At 50.3% G+C, this 23,801-nt stretch overlaps 1 protein-coding gene across 9 annotated transcripts in view; it reads right to left on the minus strand.

Moving 5' to 3' along the window:
- NSD2 (nuclear receptor binding SET domain protein 2) overlaps positions 1-21,711 on the minus strand; it is a 61,856-nt gene extending 40,145 nt beyond the window's left edge. For all 9 annotated transcript variants that reach the window (XM_045056896.1, XM_045056895.1, XM_045056898.1 and 6 more), the window contains exons 1-4: positions 21,129-21,711; positions 18,856-19,018; positions 8,214-8,380; positions 7,227-7,715 (exon numbers count right to left, since the gene is read on the minus strand). In XM_045056896.1, the coding sequence (XP_044912831.1) occupies positions 7,227-7,715; positions 8,214-8,380; positions 18,856-19,018; positions 21,129-21,665 (1,356 nt within the window). In that variant the 5' untranslated portion in view covers positions 21,666-21,711. The remainder of the gene's footprint in view (positions 1-7,226; positions 7,716-8,213; positions 8,381-18,855; positions 19,019-21,128) is intronic.
- Positions 21,712-23,801: the final 2,090 nt, after the last annotated feature.

A 23,801-nucleotide genomic window follows, 5' to 3' on the forward strand; every position in this document is an offset into this window, starting at 1 on the left:
CTCCCAGGGCCGCCTTCCGCCCCGGCAGAGCCCCTTTGAAGGCCTGCTGCCTGATTCTGAGCACTGGCCAGAACGCTCTGGAGCGAGACCCCAGTCGGCATGTGGCGCCTGCACTCGCAGCTCCGCGAACTCGGGTGAGCAGAGGTGCGGTGTCGTCCTCTGCGATGCGGCCACCCCGATCTCCCGCCTGTCCGGCCACCACGGGCCACGTCTGCCCCAAAACGCAGCCCCCACTCACACCACGGTCACCACAGTCGGCTTCCTACAGCCTCCCGTGTCCCCCACTCGTCCCCACGTCCCGGCACGCCTCCGGCTCCCCCAGCCTTGGACCTCGGAGCACGTGCACCTCCACATGTGGGTGCACAGCCACCCAGCCCTCTGTGCCCTCCCATCACAGGGCGCCTCTGGCAAGCACAAGTCCAGCCCCAGTGCCCCGTGGGAACTGTCCCCATCCCCACCCTGCCCCCGCCGCGGCCCCACACACACCTGCCCTCCCCTCTCACCTTGGGGGCTCCCTCGGCCTAAGGGCTGGCAGGGTTCTGTCCCGCCCGCCCAGCCTGAGGGATGAGCTCACCAACCCCCACGCTTCAAGCACCGAAGGTCTGAGACCTTCAAGCAGCAGAGGCTTCTGTGCACGGCTCAGACTCACAGGACGCTTGCCTTCTAGAACTCTCCTCTTGAAGATTCCTCAAGATCAGCACATGCATTTGTGGACCCCCCACCCTATCACCCACCCCTGAGTACAATGTCCTCAATCAGAATTAATCCTAACAGTGTTCACAGCCACCACCCCCCCGCCCCCCGTCAAACAAGATTCCCCACTCCTCCTTGAGGCCCCCTTCCCCCCTGCACCCACATCCCTGCCAGGCCAGCCAGCCCCTCTCCCGGATGCCTCTGCACCCACCCCACCTGGATGGCTACGGTTTCAGCAACCGGTTTTCTGGCTCTTGGTCCTATCCATCCACCTGCTGACATTCCCACCCTAAGAGGTCTCCCTCTTGCACCAAGAGGGACCGTGGCCTGGCCCACATGTAGGGTAGAGTCCCTGCCAACAGACAATGTCTTCCACGGCCCCTCAGAACCTGGAGCCTCTCCTCACCCTCCTCTCATCCCTCCCCGGACAACTCTGCACTCGGGGACATGATGGCTCTGTCTCTCCACAGGCCCTTCCCTCCCGGAAACATTGGCTTCCATCAGGCTGACTTTGGAGCGCCCTTCAGCTACAACCCTGCCTGCCTGCCTGCCTGCCTGCCTTCCGGCAGCATCCGGAGCTAGGGGACAGGAAATAGTGCCGTGGCAGCCACCACCCCACCTACAGCACTCACCTCACTTTTTCACCCTGGTCACCCACCCAGACTCTGGCCAGGGCCTCAGGGTCTCCCTCCCGCATCTCAGGTTCAGGAAGCAGCGGCTGCCCAGGAAGGTCTGCGGGGTCTCATCAACGCACTTGTGCGGCACAACGGCTGCACGTTCGGCATGCACATACGTTCGTGTGCACAGGCAGGCACACACGCACACACTTAGGGCCAAGTCCCACTCCTCCTTCCTGCCTGCGTCCCCCCGCTGGCAGAAGACGGTCACTTTACATGTCTGGGTTCAGCGTAGCCAGCCCTGAAACGGGGATAACTTGTGCCAGCCTCAAAAGGCCTTCGTGACAACTGAACATGATTGTTTCCAGGAGAGCCTGGGTGGCTCAGTTCAGGTCAGGATCTCACGGTTCATGAGTTGGAGCCCCACCTCGGGATCCCCGCTTGGGATCCTCTTTCTCCCTCTCTGCCCCTCCCCCGCTCGTGCACACCATGTCTCTCTCAAAAGAAATAAACTTAAAAACAGTAAGTAAGAGGGTCGTCACAGTGGCGTACCAGCCACGTTCCTCACAGATGGCAAGGACTCAGCGGTGGCCACTCCCATACTTTCAATAAACTACTTCGGACACACAAAAAGGCACAGAAGGCCGAACACCCCCAAGCTCACCCACTGCGCTGACTCAACGACACCGGAACAAAGATTCCGCGCACCCCTCAGGGCTCGCACTCCCTGCCCCCAGCCCACCTGTCTGCTCACGCACCCGTTCAGACCTTTGTGCCGCCTTCTAGACTTCTGGGATGGTCACGGCGCCACCCTCCGAGGGGCCCCGGGAGCCGCTGCCAGGACTCCCGCCTCCCTGCTGAGTGGCACTGCCAGTGTAGCCAACGCACAGTGTAGACAGGCAGCCCACCGGCTTTCAAGTCTGAACTTCCAGAAGACGTCGCCCTGCCCTCCGGGATCACCCGTTCCACAAGAAGCCTGCCTCGGTGCCACCCCACGGACAGGACCACGCGCTGAGGCCTCCTGCAGGTGCCATCAGTGCAGCACCTCGGAAGACCATCCCCCAGCCCCAGCCCCCCTCTTAACTGTGACCTCACGGGACACCCTGAGCCGGAACCACTGAGCTGCTCCCAAACCCCCGACCTGCAGACACTGTGGGCGGATCCACGTGTGCCGGTGGTGGTGGCGGTGGCGGTGGCGGTTTTCAGGCCGGCTTCACACCCAGTGCGGAGCCCGACGTGGGGCCTGAACTCACCGTCCTGAGATCAAGACCTGAGCCAAGATCAAAGTCGGACGTTCAACCGACTGAGCCACCCAGACGTCCCTATGCGTGTTGTTGTTTTAAGCCACTAGGTTCTGAGGCAATGTGTTATGCGATACCACATAACTACCGCGAACGTTCGTACAAAGAAGAAAGACATGAAGCACGGTTCACTTCTATCGCATCGATAAAAACTGGGATCAGGGAAGGTGAAACAGATTCTTTAAAACTTGGAAACTGAGACCATACACATCAGTAACCAATGACATTGCTACTGATGCTGGAGCCTGTGGGAGACCCTTCCTGGGATTTTCGTCACAGTGGGGCTCCCCCAGCTGCTCTCCCTTCCTTGCCTGCGAAGTCCCCGCACCCCCACCCCCGCCCAGGCCCTCATCAGCAGGACTCCATCCCACTGCGGGCTCTGTCTCCCAGCAAACTATTCACCACCCCCACTGCAGCCCCATCACTGTGCTCCAGGGACGCCACAACAGACACACTTGTGAGCTGAGCCTGCTGGACAGAGAGAACCAAGCGAAGCACGTTAATGAAGAACTCAACCCACTTCACAAGGCAGAATAGTCTCCTTCGTTTGCAAGAAGGAACTTGAACTTCAAAACAAAAGCCCGCGGGTAGCAGCCAAATATCCCTGAGAGTCACAGTCTTCTATCTAGTGACCCCGGAAAAGGGGGCAGGAAGCAGAGGGAAGGCTTCATCCAACTCTGTTCCTCAAGAGTTGCCCATGATTCATCAACTAACTACCAAACAAAAACCATCCTTGGAGTCACCGTCACCCCTCAAAAAGAAAAAGCCACCTAGACAGACCCAGATCATTTTCCAGGGTGAATCAGAGAGCAGCCTCCCCAATTCAAGCCTAGAATTACTTATCACAGAACCAGCACAAACACACTTGTATTAACAACAAAGTCGCTGAAACGGTTAAAGAACATCCAGGTGTCATCACTCTTCTGACGACGATAATCACCCCAAACCAAGCAACACCTGCACCCAGCTGGGAGGGAAGGGGCCCATGGGCCTCATACCCCATCCCCAACAGAGATTGGGTACAGGCAGGGCAGGGCAGGGCACCTGTCTTGAATGTGAACTGAAGCTTCATCGGGCACCCTTCAGTTTTGGCTTCTGCATTTAGCAGGACGCCACGGCAAACCTGTGCGTCACGTGCTCTGGAGAGGCGCTCCGAGCTGAGGGACTCCGCGGGTGCCCAGCACCTCACACACGCAGTGTCTGGAGAGGCTTCTGTTTGCTCTTGGCACTTTCCTCAGTACTAGAAAGGCCATCCTGAGAGCAGGATGGGTCCCCAAAGGCAGAAAGGGTGGTCTCGGGAAAGCGGTTTGAATTCTCAGGCACCCGCTTTTCTCTCGTAATTTCAGATGCGCGGAGAGACCAGGGACAAACAGACGGGAGTGTGGCTGGCTGGCTGGCTCTGGTCGAGAGCCCTGCCCTGCTTCCCAGAGCACGCAGCTGTGCGGCAGCCACAACGGGGGCCCGGCGGGGACCGTCCACGCCGCTCAGCGCCCCGTACCGCTTCCAGTCCGACAGAGGCCGCGGCTCCTCCCTGGGCCGACTTCTCCGCTCCGAGACGCTGCTCTTCGGGGACAGATGAGGCAGATGTGTGGGTAAAACGGGGGGTGCGCTGCACTTTTCACACTTCCCACAAGTGACAGGATCTGCACGTCCTTCGGCCGACGGCCTCCTGCTGGACTTGCGGCGGCCCCTTCGCCGCCGCCCCGAGTCGGCCACAGGAGCACGCCAGCCCTGCCCCTCCCTTGACCACCTTTCAGTTGCAACCACCGTGCCGTCTCCTTGGGCACGTGGGCCACCTTCTGCAGGGTCAGTACCCGGGAGTGACCTTACAAGACAGAAAAAACACGCATCTTCGGGGCATCAGGCTGGCTCAGTTGGAAAAGCATGTGATTCTTGATCTCAGGATTGTGGGTTCAAGCCCCACGTTGGGTGTAGAATTACTCAAATGCATGAAAAAGTAAATTTTTAAAATAAAAACTTTAAAAACAAAAAAAAACACGCATCTTCAATTCCGTGATACGTCACCAAATTTCCCTGAAAACCAAGTGTGAAGAACGATGGGGGCTCTCTCTGCCCGTCCTTCCCGAGGCGCAGGGCTGGGGCGCTCACCCGGCAGCCGCGGACAGTCCTCTGTTGGTCCCCTGGCTGCCAGCGAGGCAGAGTGACCTCTCTCTGTGGATGCGCTGGCTGCCCAGGCTCTTCTAGAAATTGCCATTTTCGCAGCCTTCAGAATGGTCTGAGCTCCGTACCCAGTTTGTCCTTTCGTTTTGTTCCCGGTTGTCCCTGTCACATAAACTTTCATTTTAACGTAGCTCCTCAGGGGCCTATGATCGGTTTGGCTTCAGAAATCCTCCCCTCTCCCAAAGGACAAAGTTGTCCCGCAGTGGCTGAGTCCTGAAAGCCCTGGGCAGTCCTGGCGCCCGTCCTGACCGTCCAGCTGCCCGCGCCCCTTCCCCATCTGCTTCCAGGTTCTTCTCTGGGTGCGGCCACTGCCCTGAACATCCCCGGCCGACACCACTGCCCCCAGCAACAGAACCTCCTGTGTGGTGGGCAAGTCCTCAGGCCGGGCTTCTCCTCAACGTGGCTACTCATCACCCACTTACAAAGTGCAAACAAATTCCTACTGGGAGTTTTATTGGGATTATATGGAATTTGTAGTTTAATATAAGGTAAATTGACAACCTCAACTTCAGAATACGGAACCTTCCTATATATTAATGTGTGTATTTATTCAGGTCTGCTAAAATACCAAGAGTTATTTTTCCCAAAGTCATACATATTTTGTTATTTTTTTTTCCTTCAAATTTTTATTTATAATTCTCATTAGTTAACATATGTAGTGTAATATCGGTTCCAGGAGAATCCAGTGACTCCTCACTTCCATACGACGCCCAGTGCTCATCCCAGCAAGCGCCCTCCGTAGTACCCATCCCCCATCGAGCCCATCCCCCACCCACTTCCCTCCGTCAACCCTCAGTGTGTTCCCTGTCCTTACAGTCTCCTGTGGTTTGTTTCCCTCTCTCCCCTCCCTTCCCATGTGTCCATCTGTTTTATTCTTAAATTCCACATTATGAGTGAAATCACGTGGTATTTGTCTTTCCCAGACTGACTGATTTCGCTTAGCATAATGCCCTCTAGCTCCATCCACATCACTGCATATGGCAAGATTTCCTTCTTTTTGATGGCTGAGTGGTACTCCATTGTATACATACACCACATCTCCTTTACCTGTTCATCATTTGGCCTCTTTCCACAGTTGTTGATAATGCTGCTATAAACAAAGGGGTATGTTGTATTTATTTCTTGATACCTTATGTTTTTGTTGCTGTCATAAATGGTATCTTTTTTTTTTTTTGGTAAGATTTTATTTTTAAGTAATCTCTACACCCAAGGTGGGACTCAAACTCACAACCCAAGATCAAGGGTTGCACGCTCCACCAACTGAGCCAGCCAGGTGCCTCAAATGGTATCTGTCTTATGTTAATTTCCTCTTTGTTACGTTCTTGTATACCCCGGTCCTAGTGAACTTTTATCAATTCTGAAGATTTTCTTTTCTAAATATTTTTTTAAATGTTTTTTTTATATTTTTGAGAGAGAGAGCACGCACATGCGTGTGCTACTCCACCTCGGTGGCACCTGGGGCGGGGAGAGGGACATCTGAAGTGGGCTCTGAGCTGACAGCACAGAGCCCAACGTGGGGCTCAAACTCACAAGCTGTGAGGTCATGACCTGAGCCAAAGTCGGATGCTTAACCGACAACCACTCAGGCGCCCCTGTAGATTCTCTGAAGTTTTCTACACAGACCTCTACAAACAATGACAGCTTTATTTCTTCCTTTACAACTATGCCTTTTTTATTTGTTATCCTTATCTTACTACACTGGCTAGTATTTTCACTACAACACTTAACGTAAGTGGTAAAGAAAGGCATTTTTGTCTTGTTCACGGTTTTAAAGAGAATGCTTCTAATGTTTCACTAGTAAGTGTGATGCTTGCCGAAAGCTTCTGATTGATACCCTTCCACAGATGAAGGAAGTTACCTTCTAATCCCGGCTTGCTAACTTCGTATCAAAGAGCAATGAATTCTATCAAATGCCTTTTCTCCATCTACCGAGTGGATCATTGATTCTGCAACACGGTGAGTCACACACTCGATTTTCTCCCATTACACCTCTCTGTTCCTAAGGAAAGCCCCTCCCAACCCGTGTATCACTACGCGTAATATCGAACATAACCAAGGCCGGGGGTCTAATCCCTTCAGCTCTTTACAACCAAGCCCTTATCACCATGTACTAACCGATGCCGCATTCCAGGAAGGTGATCAAGAAAAGTGTTCAAACGCTTGCCCTATCGATATACTTCTGTCCCTGCTGTCTCCTCATCCACAACGGGAGGGACGTTCTAGTAACCCAGAGCACACAGGCAAGCATCTCCGCCCTCCAGGACGAAAGTGGCGGTTCCCTAACACTCACGTATTACAGCTCAAACCTCTGCAAAGCTCACTACAGACCGTGCTGAGAGCACTGCGGAACGGGAGGACTGCGCTGAAAGGATGTTCCCCAAACTCAGGAACCCCCAGAATAAACGCACAACTGAGAACCCGGCACAGTACCGACCTCATCCCTGTGCTTCTGACAGAAGACCAGAAACTGGGATGCCGCATCTCCCTTTCTGCTTCGTGGAGCGGAGGCCGTGGCCTTCTTCCTCCCAGGAGGAGACCCGACTCCTCTCTTGGGGTCGGCCTCTGCCATCTTTTGAGGAGTACTCTGTACTGTCCCAGGGTCACCCGCTCGGTTTTCGGCAGAGCTAGACAGCTTCCCTCTCCGCCTTCTCTTGATGGGAACGCCCTCTTCTCGCATGGACTTGGGGTCAGCAGCAGCTTCCTCGGGGACTCCTGAGGGCTCTACCATGGGTCCCAGAGGCGGAGCCTCCACAGAAACGCCTGCCTCCTTAGCTACGTGAGGGTTGAGGTGAAGCCGCTCCCCCACGTAGAGGAAAGTGAACTTGGCCTTCCGCTCCTCCACCGACATGCTTGCAGCTTCTTCTGCCTGAACGATGCCCGTTTCCCACTGGGCCCTCAATTTCCCTGAAATAGGTTTCAACAGCTGAAAAGAGAAACGTAAGACACTGTAAATTTCATTATACAAACAAAAAAGTTAACCCACTTTAAAGAAGAATATTTTTAGAATTCCAGACAAATTTAGAAATCAAAAGCTATAAAAACCAATTTACTTGAAGGTTTAGACAGAATTCAGCCCAATGTAATAACTGTTTCTTTAAACCAATTCCAATCCCATTTAACTAATGTAACATATACACTACATAGTATATATCAGAGATAACATTTCATGTACTTTTATGTATACAAAGAAAAATAAAAATTATACAAGAAATTATCTGATTATCATCCAATGAGTAAAACGAATAAACTAGGTCTCTAAGGACACTTGTCGTATTCTGTAACACAGCATACTTGGGCAAAATCAAACAATGATAGACATAAATCATTATAATATATCAAGCAACCATAATTTCAAAATAAGGTAATAATTAAGAGTAAAAATTATTTTGGTCTAAAATTATACTTAAGGAACATCTATCACCTTAATTTTCTCAGCTTTCGTGGGTGCCTGCTTGGCACTTTCCTGGCATAATTTTTCAAACTGTCCTTCTCCTTCAAAAGCTACAAGGCTCTTCTCAAATATCCAAGCTCTTTCTGGGGCATCACCAAAGAATTGTACGTGATACTGGCGTGCACTCTTTTTCTGACCTAGTTTTTAAAATAAAATGTTAGAACTTGAAAGTTAGAATTTGGGATCAAATTAGGCAAGTCTATTAATAATTAGTGATATGAAGCTGCTTTGAAGTTGTTTTATTTGGTTCTGTTTCAGTCTGTTAACCTCAAAAAAAGTCCTACTCTTTTTACCCCACCAAGCTCCATGTCAAAGAGAAAGGAAACACATTTATGAGGGATTCAGGTAAGATTCAAATTCGACTAGGAAAGAAAGTAAATAAATGCTCTCCTTTATCTCCTCCGTCAAGATCCACTTAAAAAGATTACCAAATAAAGAAAGTAAGAGAGGACATCAGCAAAAGGGCCATTCAACAGAGAGGGTACTAGGCAGCAATGAATGGGATACAGACTGGTGTCAGATGGCCCGGGTTCAAATCCCAACCCCATCACCTACCAGCTGGGCAACCTTGGGCCGGCTACTCACTCACAATGCTCAGAGGGGGAATCAGGGTACCAATGACCTCTGAAGGCAGCCATGAGGCCACAGGGTAACCCCTCAGATGTCCACTGCTGTTCCTCTTAGCAGAAAGGAAAAAGCCACATCCTACAGTGCAGCCAGAAGGGAGATGGGTGAGGAAAGAGACACTTGAACCCAAAATCCAAGAGAGGATCCCAAAATGCCATATTTGGCTGAAGAAGAGTGAGGCTGAAAACAAGCAAGCTGGTTAAAAGGTCAGACCTCTGTGCCAAGTGGAGGGAGAAAGGGGGCTCTCCATGGGAGGACCGCCAGGCCCTGTTCCTTCACAGAGAACGTTGGCCAAAAGAAATCCAAGAACACTTTCTACAGAACCAACACATCCAGAGGAAAAATGTCTCCATTGAGTCTTTTGGAGATCCCCCCCAACTAAGTGGCCGACGGCCAGCTGGACCCTCTAAAATAAGCTGTCCGTCTCCCCACACACAGGCTGCAGCAGCTCTAAGTGGCGCTCTCTCAAATGCAAACGCAGCATCCAGGACTCCCGGGACCCAGGGAAGCCTCTAGCACAAACAAGCCCAAGATACACAAAAATAAGCAATCTCTGCAGGGCCACACACACACACACACACACACACACACACACACACACACACACCATGCCAGGAAGAGAGGACACCTGACAAAGAAAATCTCTAGTTTGCTATGTAAAGAAAACAAATAAAAAGAGCTATCAGAAACTTTAAAATACAATTATGAAAAAATAAAATCATTAAGAAAGCTTGGAAGGTATGTTAAGAAATCTCCCAGAAAGAAGAAGATTAAGATGAAAGATATCTACTCCTGTCAGAAACCTATAGGATCAATCCAGGAAGGACCATACTCAAGTAACTGTCCTTCTAGAGAGAGAAACAGAGAAAGTTGTCAAAGAATTAACAACACAAGACCACGTCTCAGAACTAAAACAATTCTAAGTGTCTCATCCAATACCCACACCAAGGTACATCTTTGTGACATTTAAGCCATTGAAGGAAGACAGCTTCCATGTTAATGGAAAAGTGTAATAGTACTTCAAGAACAATTCTGGATGCTAGAAGGAAATGATGTAATACCTTCAAAATTCTGAAAAGAATTATTTTCAACATAAAATTCTACGCTGAGCCAAACCATCAATCAAGTGTGAAGACAGAGAAGTAGCATCCTATGAACCACAAATTTACAACCCATACACACTTTCTTACAATACCAAAAATATATTCCAGCAAAAAAGGAAAACTGACCAAAAGCACAGTGTGGAACCACACAAAACAATGCACGTAACTCAGGAAAGCATCTTTAAGAAGTCTAAGATTACTATAATGCAAAAGGTTAAAAGAGTGCTGGCAGTCCAGACTGAAGCAGGAAAATGGAAAATTCTAGCACAGAGCTCCAGGGGAAGAAAAGATGAGAAAAAAGAACATTTCCATAGCAAAAGAAAATCTGAGCAGCAAGGAAAGATGGTTAAAAAATGAGATCCAGAGAGCAGAAAAGGAAAATAGCAAACATAGGTTTTCACATTTTCCCCCCAACAGAAAAATCTATATAAAAGGAGGAGTTTCAGGGACAGAAAAATAAATAAGGCTGTATAGACAGCAAAGCACAGGATTTAAAAGTAAAAGCAGCAGTGCCTGGCTGGCTCAGTCAGTGGAGTATGTGACTCTTGATCTCGGAGTATAGGTTCAAGCTCCATATTGGGCATAAGAGCCTACTTTTTCAAACAAAACAAAACAAAACAAAACAAAGGCAATAATTAACTCCAGGAAAAACAAAGGTTGTATAAGAAAGAAAATGCAATTATAGAACACACTTCTCTTTTCACTCAATGATATTTACATAGTCAAAATTATGTGAACATTTATGTTTGATGTAATAAAAACAGCAAGTTAATTATATGCAGAGGATGAAAAGAAATAAGAAATAATGGAAGGGATCACTTTCCATAATAGAAAATCAACAGAAAATATCTAAATGATATTTTAGATTACCATCAAAAATGGTAGTTAATCGGGAGTCTGGGTGGCTCAGTCAGTTAAGCGTGTGACTTCAGCTCAGGTCATGATCTGATGGTTAGCGGGTTCAAGCCCCACGTCGGGCTCTGTGCTGACAGCTCACAGCCTGGAGCCTATTTCAGATTCTGTGCCTCCCCCTCTCTCCCTACCCCTCCACCACTCACATTCTGTTTCTGTTTCAAAAATGAATGTTTAAAAAAAATTTTTTAAATAGTAGTTAATCCAACTATATGACATTCTGAAAACGGCAAAACTATGGAAACAGTAAAAAGATCAGTGTTTGCTGGAGGTTCAGAGGGAAGGAGAGATGAATAGGTAGAGCACAGAGGTTCTTCAGGGCAGTGTAACTATTCTGAATGATACTATAATGATGGATATAGGTCATTACACATTTGTCCAAACCCACAGAATACACAACACCAAGTAGGAACCTAATTTAATCTACAGACTTAGGGTGATTGATGTATCACTGTAGGTTCATTGATTATAACAAATGTACCACTCTGGTGGAAGATGTTGATGGGAAGGGAGGCTGTGCATGTATGTGGGTGGGCTATCTGTACCTTAATGCTTCTGTGAACCTAACTGCTCTGAAAAAAATAATAAAGTCTTTAAAAAAAAATAAAAGTAGTTAAAACTAGAAGAAAATGTTGGAAGTGTTAAAAATACATTAGCCCTAAGGAGGAGATTGGACTATTTTTCACTATTAAACTCTCAATAGAATTTGATTTGTTTGTTAAATGTGCACACTTCTTTGGGGTGTGTGGATGGCTCAGTTGGTTAAGTGTCTGACTTCGGCTCAGGTCATGGTCTCCCAGTTTGTGGGTTCAAGCCCTGTGTCAGGCTCTGTGCTGGTAGCTCAGAGCTTGGGGCCTGCTTCAGATTCTGTGTGTGTGTGTGTGTGTGTGTGTGTGTGTGTGTGTGTGTGTCTGCCTCTCCCCCACCATGCTCTGTCTCTCTCAAAAAAATGAACATTAAAAAAATTTTTTTTATGTACGTATACTTTGATTTTACAATAGGTGAGATTCAAAACTATGTTAAGGGATTTGTGACTTCTTCCATTACTTTAATACTTTGAAAGAACTTTCCTTGGTCACGAAAATGACTATAGGCATATGTCACACCATTCGCATAACAAAGAAGGTCTGTTACAGTGCATATAATGAAACAATATGAACTTACATTATTTTCTATCAAAAGTTAATTACACAAAAAAAGACTCCTTACAGAGAAAGTGGAAAAAACAAAAAAAAAAAAAGCAGAGAAAAATACTATAGTCTGATCCCAGGTTTGCAAAATAAATATAATTAGTTTTGAAGTTCTTTCCTGCCTAGAAATTTGGTAACAATATAACCCAGTTTTTTTCCTAGTTTTGTGGGTTTCTTTAATCCATATGAATTTCACTGCTTCAAGAGGTGAATATCTCAGTGTTTTATTTTACCACATAATTAACCAGTTGTCCCACCATTTATTAGTAATTATTTCTTCCTGTGATTTCTGATGTTCATCAATCATGTTCAGTATGAAAACACTTGTCATTGACTCCCCCTACCCACACAACCTTCTAAAAGAACCTATCCTCCACCAATAACCCAGGTACCTAATTTTGCACTACAATCCTTTTGTCCCCATCATGGCCCATTGGACTCAAGGTGACCCTGACCCTCTGGGCTAGAATGAGCCAGAATCTCTCCAGATTCTGCGAATCCTTTGAGTTGACAGCAGTCACCCATGCATGCAGAATGGACCCCACAAAGAAACAAGGCTGCTCTGCAGCTGAAGCTCCAGGCAGGAAGAGCAGCAATTAAAAAAAAAAAATGCAGACAAGTGTCTACAGAAGCAAGAATAGAGAACAGGGACAAAATCACAAGGACATGACACCACAGAGTTCCACAAAAAATAAAGGACAAGCATCACCATGCCTGAATTTCCTGGTTTAGTCCCTGGAGGGCACTAGAGCACCAAAACAGGGAAAGCAGACACTGACAAAAAACTGCCACCAGAAGAAGGCAGGTTGGCTATCAGTCGATTATTTTAACATACCTCTCTTGGTAACTGAAAGAATAAGCCAGAAAGAAAAAATCAGTAAGGAGATCATACTATGAAGCTATATGATAACCCAAGATAGGAGAAGACCAGATTACCTATCATATTTTTTGAAAATGCTGGAATTTAGAAATAAAGCAATGAGGGTGACCTTCCGTAACAGAAAATGCGACAAAAATTTTTTCCACAACAGAAAATGACTGGACTCCAGACAGCAGTTATCTGACGAGGAGACCAGTGCAATACGGGCATGCCCTGGACACGGTGAAGCTCTCAGGTGCAAGACAACTGTTCTCTTCGAGGTGTAGTATCTACAAACCTACATTTATCTTCTGTTTCCAACTTGAGTCAGGCCCCAAAGCTGCTCATCCATCTAAGATACCCTGGTAAATAACAGGCCAGACAAGTCCTGCTACTGTGTATCACAAAAATGCTGTCTTAACGTTTGTTTATTTATTTATTTCGAGACAGAGTGTGAGCAGGGGAGGGGCAGAGACAGAGGGAGAGAGAGAATCCCATGAAGGCTCCACACCGTCAGCAGAGAGCCCGAATCGGGGCTCGATCCCAGGAACCGTGAGATCATGACCTGAGCCGAAATCAAAAATGGCGACACTCAACCGGCTGAGCCCCCCAGGCGCCCCTGTTACAAACATGCTATTAAGACTTTCATTAACTTAGCTTCTCAAAGGGAATCTACACTTTCAAAGGAGCCTCGCTTGAGCTGTGGTCTAGGAGTTGTATTCTCGTCTGCATGAATGTTGAACACCAGGTTTTTAAATGTGAGTATGTTACTAAGATCCAGATTCAACCACAACTATAAATCCAAGTGTGATAAGTAGGAAAAAAAAAAAAAAAAAAAAAAGTACGCCTACGCAAAAAAAAGAGAAAACTTGGGGTGGGGTAGGGGCAGGGTGAGGGAGTTGCGCCTCACAGGGAAAAGATCCCCATGCTCAGCCAGCGCCATGCCAGAAGCCGTCCTTCCTTCAGGTCCCTGTCCTCCCCCAGTGAGGATGCCTGAGCCCCCAAAGCTGGCCCATCACTCACCATGTCAACCCACCAGGGGCTGCTGCATGCCAAGTGTTCAGAAATCATAAACGGACCCCAAAGTTCCACCTGCAGCCAGGTCTCCGTCCTGCCTGGAGACCTACCTCACACATCCCTGGTGAATTCTCGGTCTCCCACAGCCATGAACACAAGCAGTGCCCACACGTGGGCTTCCACACACCGCCGTCTTCTAAAGGACCCAGCTTTCCTCCCAGGAAACGGCGGACACGGCAGAGCGTAAGTAAGTGTGCACGGAGCGTCTTGTGGGTCTCCACAAGGAAGCCCTCACGGGCTCACTGAGACACATCAAAAGGACACAGCTGAAAGGGACTTAATGGGACTTCTGCTGGTTAAAATCCAGGACAACTAGGGCATTAAAGAGTAAGGACTGTAATGCATAACTAAGTGTTTAGGAAGAAGCTCATTTTCACAGAAAAATGCCACTTAATTAAACACAGGAGGAAGCAGGATAAAAACGGGCAGGTACATTTGCTCAGCCGATGGGTCATAAAGGAGTAGGGAGGGCGTGGGGAAGGGCTGGCGGGGGGACGTGGTGCCCACGTATGGCCACGGGGCACTCACTAGTGACAAAAAAGGACTGCACCTTTCCACTGGAGAGCTCTGTCAGCCACCAGCGACCGAGAAGTGGGACAGCAGACACCAAGAGCTCCCGAAACAATTCCACCAGGACACGTGTCCTCATGGTTTCCTCTGACCCCTTTTCCTTTCAGAGGTCACGTGAGCCTCCTATCAGCTGGCAGGAGGGCAGGGCGTTCACCTGGGCCCTCCTCCTTCTGAACTACTTTTCAAAAGCACAGTACCGCTCTTCCCAAGGTGATCTGCTTGTAATCGTGAGCGCCCCCTCCCCTGTGTCCCCAAACAACTCCTGGAGGAACGCGCTGCGAGGAGCAGGTACTTGGTGACGGGCCCCACGTAAGCCCCCTCCCTCAACACCTGCACGGGACTCCTGAGTCTGATCACAACACGGCAGCACGGTTAAGAACGGGGCTGGGGGCACAGAGCGCTGTGCTGGACCGCGGGGGCCTGAGGAGCCGGGCCAGCTGGTGCAACGCAGGCATCCTATCCAATCCCGAGCGAAGGAAAAACACGGGCACGGGGAAAATCCTGGGGAAGTCCACCCAAGGGCCGTCGTGTCACTACTGGAGGGCTCCCCTGCATGTAGCTGGTGCTGAGCTGGGCAGGAAGCGGTCCCTGTCCTCAGAAGACCCCGCTGACGTGTACAGGTGAGGCACCAGGAGGCCTGTGCCTACGTTCCCGTGGGCTGGCAGAGAGTGTTCACAGACAGAGAGAGATGGAACAGGTCAAAAAAAAAAAACATGTAAAGTTCACAAACATGTAAAGTTCACTCACAGGTGAGGGTGCATGGGTGCCCAGCATACTGTCCCACTTTGAACTATACACTCAGAAGGTTTTTAAATAGAAGACGAGCAAGCAGGGACGCCTGGGTGGCTCTGTCAGTTAAGCGTCCAATTTCAGCTCAGGTCACAATCTCACAGTTTGTGGGTTCGAGCCCCGCGTCAGGCTCTGGGCTGACAGCTTGGAGCCTGGAGCCTGCTTTGGATTCTGTGTCTTCCTCTCTCTCTGCCCGTCCCCCACTCATGCTTTCTTTCTCTCTCTCTCAAAATAAATGAACATTAAAAAAATTTTTTTAATTCTTTTAATGAAAAAAATAGCAAGCGAACAATAAATAAAACATTCCACAAAACAAACAAACAAAAGACAAGATGGAACTCAAGTGTGACCCTTCAGCACTGCTGTCAAAGCCAGGCTACATCTGGGGATGTCGAGGCACTAACAATGGCACAAAATTCCTTAAATTAAATGGCCCAAAACTAGGGCCGTGCAGGGGAAAACAACTGGTCAAACAGGAACGTTTTCAGGAAAGAGCCCTGATTCTGAACGCTCACTATTCACCACGCTGAGACTTTCCCAAACAAGGGCTGGGATCATTACCCTCCGTTTTCATACAGAGGGAAACGGGGCTTAAATTAAGTGGTTCACTACCAGACCAAGTTGCTGAGCGGGGCCCCGGCAGGCTAAGTCCAGAGCCCACGCCTCAGCTGGAAGAAGAATGCTCCAATGTCGTAGGCAAAAGAGTAAAAGTCCTGGGCCGGAGTGAAGGCTCTAAGAGTAAAGAAAGAGGAAGTGAGAGACGAATAAAAACGTGCTGTGTCTGCACGTCATTCGGACAGGCTGCTGGAGACTGCGGGAATTCTTTTGCTCTACATCAGGGGGAAGATGTAATGAAATTAAAGTTAATTCATCCCAGTAGCTGGAACAAAGAGACATTCAAAAGCCTCCTTCAGTTACAAGGGTCGGACAAGCTAGGAGCTTCATGTAAACAGAGCAGAAATCCCCAGACACTAAAAAGAAATTGCTTGTGATGTGCTAGGCAGACCAGAGACGTGGAAGCCATGAAGGCCACACTGACTTTTACTTCAGTTTGCTGTGTGGCCGGCTTGTTTCTTTATTTTGAGAGAGAGAGAGAGAGAGAGAGAGAGAGAGAGAGAGAGAGAGAGAGAGAGAGAAGGCAGGGGGGGAGGGAGAGAGAGAGAGAATATGCATGTGTGCACTCAAGCCGGGGCGGGGGGTGGGGAGGGAGAGGACAAGAACGCACACATCCAGTCGAAGCGGGGAGGGGCAGGGGGGAGACAGAGAGAGAACCTCAAGCAGGCCCCACACCCAGCGCAGAGCCGGACTAACATGGGGGCTCACGACTGACCCACCGTGAGATGACGACCCGAGGAGAAATCAAGCCGGACACCTAACCGGCTGAGGCCCCGTGCCGGCGGCTGAGCCCTGAGAAGGGTCCAGCGATGCCACACGTCCGCACCTGTGTGGCCACCCAGCTTCCGTCTCAACTACTTTCCACACTCCAGGTCTAGATGCCTCCGGGGTGCATCCTGGGGCCCCCGAAGGCTTGTGGAAGAGACCCCCCCCCCACCAATTCTGGCAAGCTGAGGACGCCGACAGTCCTCCACGGGGCGGGAACCGCAGCCGGCCCGCCACAGCACGTGCTGAGCAGGTGCGCGTCCCCGAGCCTCAAGGCAGAGGCCAACCACCTCCAGGGACAGCAGGCCGGGCACAACTCAGACGGAGGCACTTGCCACCGCAGTGTGGACCTCTTCGTCCTGAGCCCGTCCCCCCCTCCGGTCCGCTGGCCAGGCAGGCGCCCCCATGCCCCTTCCCCAGCAGCCAGCCGGCGTGAGCAGCAGCCCCACCCAGGGCTGCAGCCCGGCAACAGGGGGGCCGCGTCCCGAGTCCCGCCCAGAGGCCACACGAGGCTGACCGGACAACCGCACGAGGAAGCCCGGGAGCCCGCCCGGCCCAGCCCCTGGCTCTAGTCACCCACACTGCGGAAGGGTGCACAGACCTGTGGGGTGCTACCCGGCTCAGCTCCAACCCTGTACTCACACCTAGCGCCTTCTTCAAACTCAAGTCAAACTTTAAAAGAACTTTCCAGAAAAATCTCAAACCATCCAAACTCGTTTTTCGCTCCAGAAACACAAGAGTTTTTATGTTTTGTGAGTTCTCCAATTACTGCTTATGTTAGGATCTGCTCTAATCTGTATCAACACGTTGTATTCTTACCCTGTTCTCCAACTGCTCCGTGCAATAATTTATATTCCCAAGTTTCATGATGCAAAGATCATTTCTGGTTTTTCCTTCTCCCCACAGGCCTAAAAAGTAAACTGGGACATCTTTATAACTCAAACTTAGCATAAAATACGACTTCTGGGGTGGCGCCTGATGGCTCAGTCAGTTGAGCACCTGACTTAGGCTCAGGTCATGATCTCACAGTTTGTGGGTTCAAGCCCTGTCAATTGTGCTGAGAGCACAGAGCCCACTTTGGATCCTCTGTCCCCCTTTTTCTGTACCTCCCCCACTTGTATTCTTTCTCTCTCTCTTTCTCTCAAAAATAAACAAACAGTTTTAGGGGTGCCTGGGTGGCTCAGTCGGTTAAGCATCCGACTTTGGCTTAGGTCACGATCTCGCAGTCTGTGAGTTTGAGCCCCGCATCAGGCTCTGTGCTGACAGGGCAGCCTGGAGCTTGCTTGGGATTCTGTGTCTCCCTCTCTCTGCCCCTCCCCAACTCACACTCTTTCACTCAAAAAATAAACATTAAAAAAAAATAAAAAGTTTTAAAAATGCTATTTCTGAAAATCACGCTGAAACAAGCAATCATTATGTATCTAAAACGATAATAAATTAACATAAAACCTGAAAAGCAACATAAAGCCATGACCACTCCTCAATTAATAATACTAATTCAATCAGGTAAGGTAAATGTCTGAGTTGGATATAAAAAGAAACGGCAATGTGTTACATCCAAATCAAGTATTAACGTTGCAAAAATGAACCACAGTAAATTCAGCAACAAAAAAACCAAAATCTGATTCACATATGGGCAAAGGGCTAGTACAGACACTTCTGCAGGGACATACAAATGGCCAATAAGCATGTGAACAGATGCTCAGCATCACTAATCCTGAGGGCACTGCAAACCAAAACCACAAAAAGGAGACAGACAACGGAACGGTGGGCGCCGGGGGCCAGGAGGGGCAGGAATGGGGGTTAGCGTTTAATGGGCACCGAGGTCCAGACCCGTAAGGTGAGTGAGCTCTGGCACAGATGGTGGAGACGGTCACACAATGCTGTGAACGTGTTCAATACCACTCAACTGCACACTTAAAAAATGGTTAAGATGGTCAATTTTATGTTATGTGTATTTTAGCACAATTTTTTAAAATAGGAAAACAAAAAAAGAACCACCACAGTAGGGCCGTTTAAGGAAAGGTAAGAAAAAAGTTTGAAGATTAGAAAGATTAAGTGCAAAAAGAGAAAGACAGAAAAACAGTCCATAAACACAATTATACCTTTAAGTTTGGTGTAGTTGTGAAGGAGTGGGTCAGCGGAAACCATGCACGGCCACCAAGGGTAACCGGACACTTTGGACCACACCAAGTCGCCAACACTGTATTTCAACAGGTGGTCTTTGTCTCTGCCAGTATTTGGACAGGACTCTTTCTTAGCCGCAACCTGAAAATGAACAACAAAATACATACTAACAATCTAAGTACCCCTAAATCCAATCTTCTATCCAAAGATTACGCAGGCTAGAGGTTTCTCTCTCTCTCTCTCTCTCTCTCTCTCTCTCTCTCTCTCTCTCACACACACACACACACACACACACACACACACACACACACACACACACAAGGAGAGTGCTTCCCCTGCTATCACTTCATCAAACCGCACACAGTAGGTACCCGACTATGAAGGGCCCTACATAGCTCTATTTCCTTGGTGTGGTGGGTGGCCTTTAATGGTGCTTTACTCAACTAGTCAAATAAGTTATTTTCGTGGAAGCGTGGATCCGTACTCTGACCCTCCCGCGCCCCCCAGCCATGTGTCTGTCAGTTCTCGGGAGCACTTGTGTCACCCAGCACAAAAGGACCCAGGGTGGCAAGAACCTCAGGAGGGCTTGGCAACAAGTCTCAGCTCCACTGTGATCTGGGTCCTAGGGGTCTCTGAGCCTCCATTTCTCTTCCTGAGAACATGAGTCACTTAGGAGCTGGAGGCCTGACCGGGGCCACGGCCATCCCACTCCTCTCTCAGTCCCTCCAGTGGGACAAGCAAGGTCAGCATGGCTCCTGGCCTCCTCCTGAGTGTCACTTCCCGAGCCTTCTCCTAGAGCTCTACATAACCTGGGCAAGTTGCTGAACTTGTTTGGGCCTCAGTTTCCTCGTCTGTAAACCAAGGATAAGGGCTCTGAGATCTCACTGTGTGTTATGAGGACCCGTGCGCACGGTGCTGAGGGCTGGCACACAGCTGCTACGTGCTGGCTCTCCGATTAGCCCACAGCACCCCAGCTTTGCATTTTCGTGTCCTCTAAGCCACGTGAGAGCCCCATGTAGAGGATCACCACCCCACTCTGAAGATGAGAGTCAAAACTCAGGTATTTACCCAAGTTTATCAAAACCGACTGGCAGAGCAGGAGTAACTTGCACCAGCCTCTTCCCTATGAACGAGCGAGGCCCCCACAACCACGTGAACTTCAGACCCTCGTTGCATCAGCCCAGCTCGCTAAATTCATCTATTTTTTTTAAAAATTCACCGTTGCAATACATTAGCAAGAGCCAAACAGCTCCTGAGCACTCACTTTTCTAAACCTTAAAAAATCTTCATTATTTTAACGATTTCAAGGGAATTTTGAACATTCTCCCTTTTATCTGTGGAAACTGTAAATAAAATTCCTCAAGTGTAATTTTAAACTAAATACTCCAACCTCGGTGATGATACCAACCCAAAGTGGTTTCAGGCTCCCTCTCCCTACCCCTGCAAGTGGGCCTGGAGCTTCGACTAAAGACCGAAGGACCCCAGGCCCCTTCCAGCCTCTGTTCACATAGACCACAGACACCGTCAGCCCTTGGCACCCTCCCTAGTTCCTTCTGCCAAGGCCAAGGCTCCTTGGCCGCTTTACATGGCTTATACTCATTTCAGCAGCGGGCCATCGCAGTGCCACTTTAAGACATGGTGGCATAAACCCCTACAGTCCTTCATCACAAGCAGGGGTTTCCACCCGTCTTTGATGACTGAACACCTGCTCACACGTGTTCAAGTGCTGGGCTCCGCACTGGGAACCAAGAGCGTGAAGGTACAAGGCAGACCCAGTCCTCAAGGAGGCGGACCGTCTGCGGGACCACCGGGTAGAGGAGACAAGAGCGGATGGCAAACCATGAGGAAGGACAGGAGCCCCCCTGCACCGCCCCCCCCCCCAACATGGCACCGGGAAGCCAGATCCCAGCACCCTCTTGTTCTCTCGTCAGGCTAAGTCCTGAAGGTCAAGGGGTGTGGAACTGGCCAGACCTGGGTCTAGAAACCGGTTTTACCTCTTTTTATCCATTTCACTCTCCAACACTCAGTCAAGTCCCTACTTTCACAACTGGCTCTGCGGGCGGGGGCGGGCCGCTGTGAGACTTAACACAGGGTCGCCTGAGCCACAGCCCGGCTCCCTTGTCAGCCCGATGCACCCAGGGCAAGGGGGCACACTCTCCTCCCCTGCGCCCCGCGTCCCATGCCCAGAAGGGGCCTGGCCGAGCCAGCTGCTGCGCTCGACCCCACCCGGGCCACGCCTCCTCACAGGCACCTTTTTGTCGGAGGGACTCGAGATCCTGGACACCAGCGCTGCCTCAACAAGACCGTGCTCCAGCAAGGAGTCGTACTTTATGCTCCGCTTCCTGTTCCTTCTGGCCTTATTTTCCGGTTTTTGTCCGTGTTCTTCCGACTGGGACACGGCAGCAGCGCCGTCCCCGCAAATCGAAGATTCAAAGAGAGGTTTCCCGTTCATGTACGTTTTGGTGATCTTCAGCTTAATCTCCGGAGAGCCGTTTTTGATGGGGGTCGTGCTGGGCGGCGTCCCGAGCGCCTTCACTTCCTGGGACTCAAAGCGCAGTCTGGCATCATGAGCACCAGGTTCGCCATTAAATACACGGGACGTCAGGTCCTTCAGCTTCTCGGATGGGATAAAGGGAAGTGCGTCGTGGCCGTTGAACTTCTGCATGACCCCCTCCTGTAGACTGGTCGAGAGCTGGGCTTTGCTGAGGAACACGGAACATTCACGATTCACTTCACAGTTCTGGGTCTTCCCGTTCGTGCTGCCGAGGGTCTCCGGTGCCTGCTTCATCTTGACACACTTCGCAATCTTCTCGACAGAAAGAGGACCCTTTTGATGCTAAACTGCATTCAGCCCAGACGCTCTGTATCTAGAGCACTACAGTGTTAGAAAAACAAAAAGAAAAAGAAACATCACGTTTAGAACCTAACAGAAGTATCCTGACACCTCTACGGCTTTGTGTGGTTTATCGTGAGACCATGTATGACGTTTACATAATCCCTCGGTCATAGGAGGCAGCTCCAGTATCACAGAAATGAGACAGAGTCACAAAATGATAAAGTGGAAAGGAAGGGGGAAGGGGGAAGGGGGAAGGGGGAAGGGGGAAGGGAAAAGGGGGAAGAGGGAAGGGGAAGGGGGAAGGGGGAAGGGGGAAGGGGAAGGGGGAAGGGGAAGGGGGAAGGGGAAGGGGAAGGGGAAGGGGAAGGGGGAAGGGGAAAGGGGGAAGAGGGAAGGGGGAAGAGGGAAGGGGGAAGGGGGAAGGGGAAGGGGGAAGGGGAAGGGGGAAGGGGAAAGGGGGAAGGGAAAGGGGGAAGAGGGAAGGGGGAAGGGGGAAGGGAAAAGGGGGAAGGGAAAAAGGGGAAGGGAAAAGGGGGAAGGGGGAAGGGGGAAGGGGAAATGGGAAGGGAAGGGGGAAGGGGGAAGGGAAAAGGGGGAAGGGAAAAGGGGGAAGGGGGAAGGGAAAAAGGGGGAAGGGGGAAGGGAAAAGGGGGAAGGGGGAAGGGAAAAGGGGGAAGGGGGAAGGGAAAAGGGGGAAGGGGGAAGGGAAAAGGGGGAAGGGGGAAGGGGGAAGGGGGAAGGGAAGGGGAGGGAACCACTTTTAAGGGGGAGAACACAAAAGTCAGGCCAGGAGACACAAGCCATGCCACCATGAGCCAGCAGTGTGGCTGTGACAAGTGGCTCATCGGCCCCGTGGCGGTGAGTGCTGGTACCTGAGGTGGCTGCCACAGAGACAGGCCGGCCTTTGCAAAAGGGTAAGAGGGAAGGGCTCAGAAACCAAACCGATCGTCTGGGCACGGCTGAGGGGGACTCCCAGGCAGAGGTTCGGCAAATGCCCGAGGTTACTGCTCAGCACAGCCGAAAACGAGATCTCCCAATGCCTGGCCCATCATTAGTTCCAGACTGACGATGGGGGGAAGCCAAACATCAAGAGTAACAAAGTGAGAAGACAGCCCAAATCAGGTGTGCTTTATGCTCAGGCCAGTCATCTGATCTCTGTCATCCACCCCTCCCTGCCCAGGCCCAAATTAAGGGCTGATGACAAGAAACATCGTAGTAACGGTGCCTTCTATTCAGCTGTCTCCTGGAGATTCACTACCAAGGCCAACACTGCTGAGCCATGACGTACTTTCGCACCGTGCCGTTCGGGCCGCTGGGGGACCCACGAGCATTAGGAAGACCCCTCAGGCTGCCTGTGACGATGAGGTCTTTGCTGCAGGACTGCAGTCCCCACGTGGGGACACCCAGTGACGGCATCCAAGCCCAAAAGGCAGCCAGGAACAAGGAACAGGCGGGCACCCCTTCACCAAGAGTGCACTGCGACCCTCCGAGAAGGCAGCACAGCGGCAGGGAAAAGCCAAGTGCGCGAGAGTGCACACACCAGAGAGGTCCACACGTGCACGGCAGCCGCTCCCCATGCTGCCCGAGGACAAACGTCTGGAACCGATTTTTATTGTTACCACTGGGGAGCTGCTACAGACGTCAACTGGGGAGGGGGCAAGAAGCCCGCGAAATGCCCTTCTCCGCACAGGACAGCCCCTACGACACAGGATCATCTGGCCAAACACGCCGACGGTGCTGTGGTGGAGAGACCTCCAGTGCAGCAAGAGGGCTTGTGGCCTCCGGGGCTTCCACCCAGACCTCGTAGGAGACACAGGAAAGGAGAGGAAACTTAACAGGCCAAGATCGGGCTCGGCTTCACGCACACCGGATGGCCTGCTAACACCAGGAGACGTGGGAGCGCGCGTGGTTTCGCTCACGCAACGCTTTTTTAAAGGCAAATGATTCCAGCTCATGTCAGACCGAAGTGGGCAAAAACATAAAAAAACAGGGATGCCTGGTTGGCTCAGTCAGTAGAGCATGTGACTCTTAACCTCAGGGTGGGGAGTTCAAGCCCCACATTGGGAATGGAGCCTACTTAAAAAAATA

The sequence above is a fragment of the Felis catus genome, chromosome B1 (assembly GCF_018350175.1).
Source record: "Felis catus isolate Fca126 chromosome B1, F.catus_Fca126_mat1.0, whole genome shotgun sequence".
NCBI classification, from domain to species: domain Eukaryota; kingdom Metazoa; phylum Chordata; class Mammalia; order Carnivora; family Felidae; genus Felis; species Felis catus.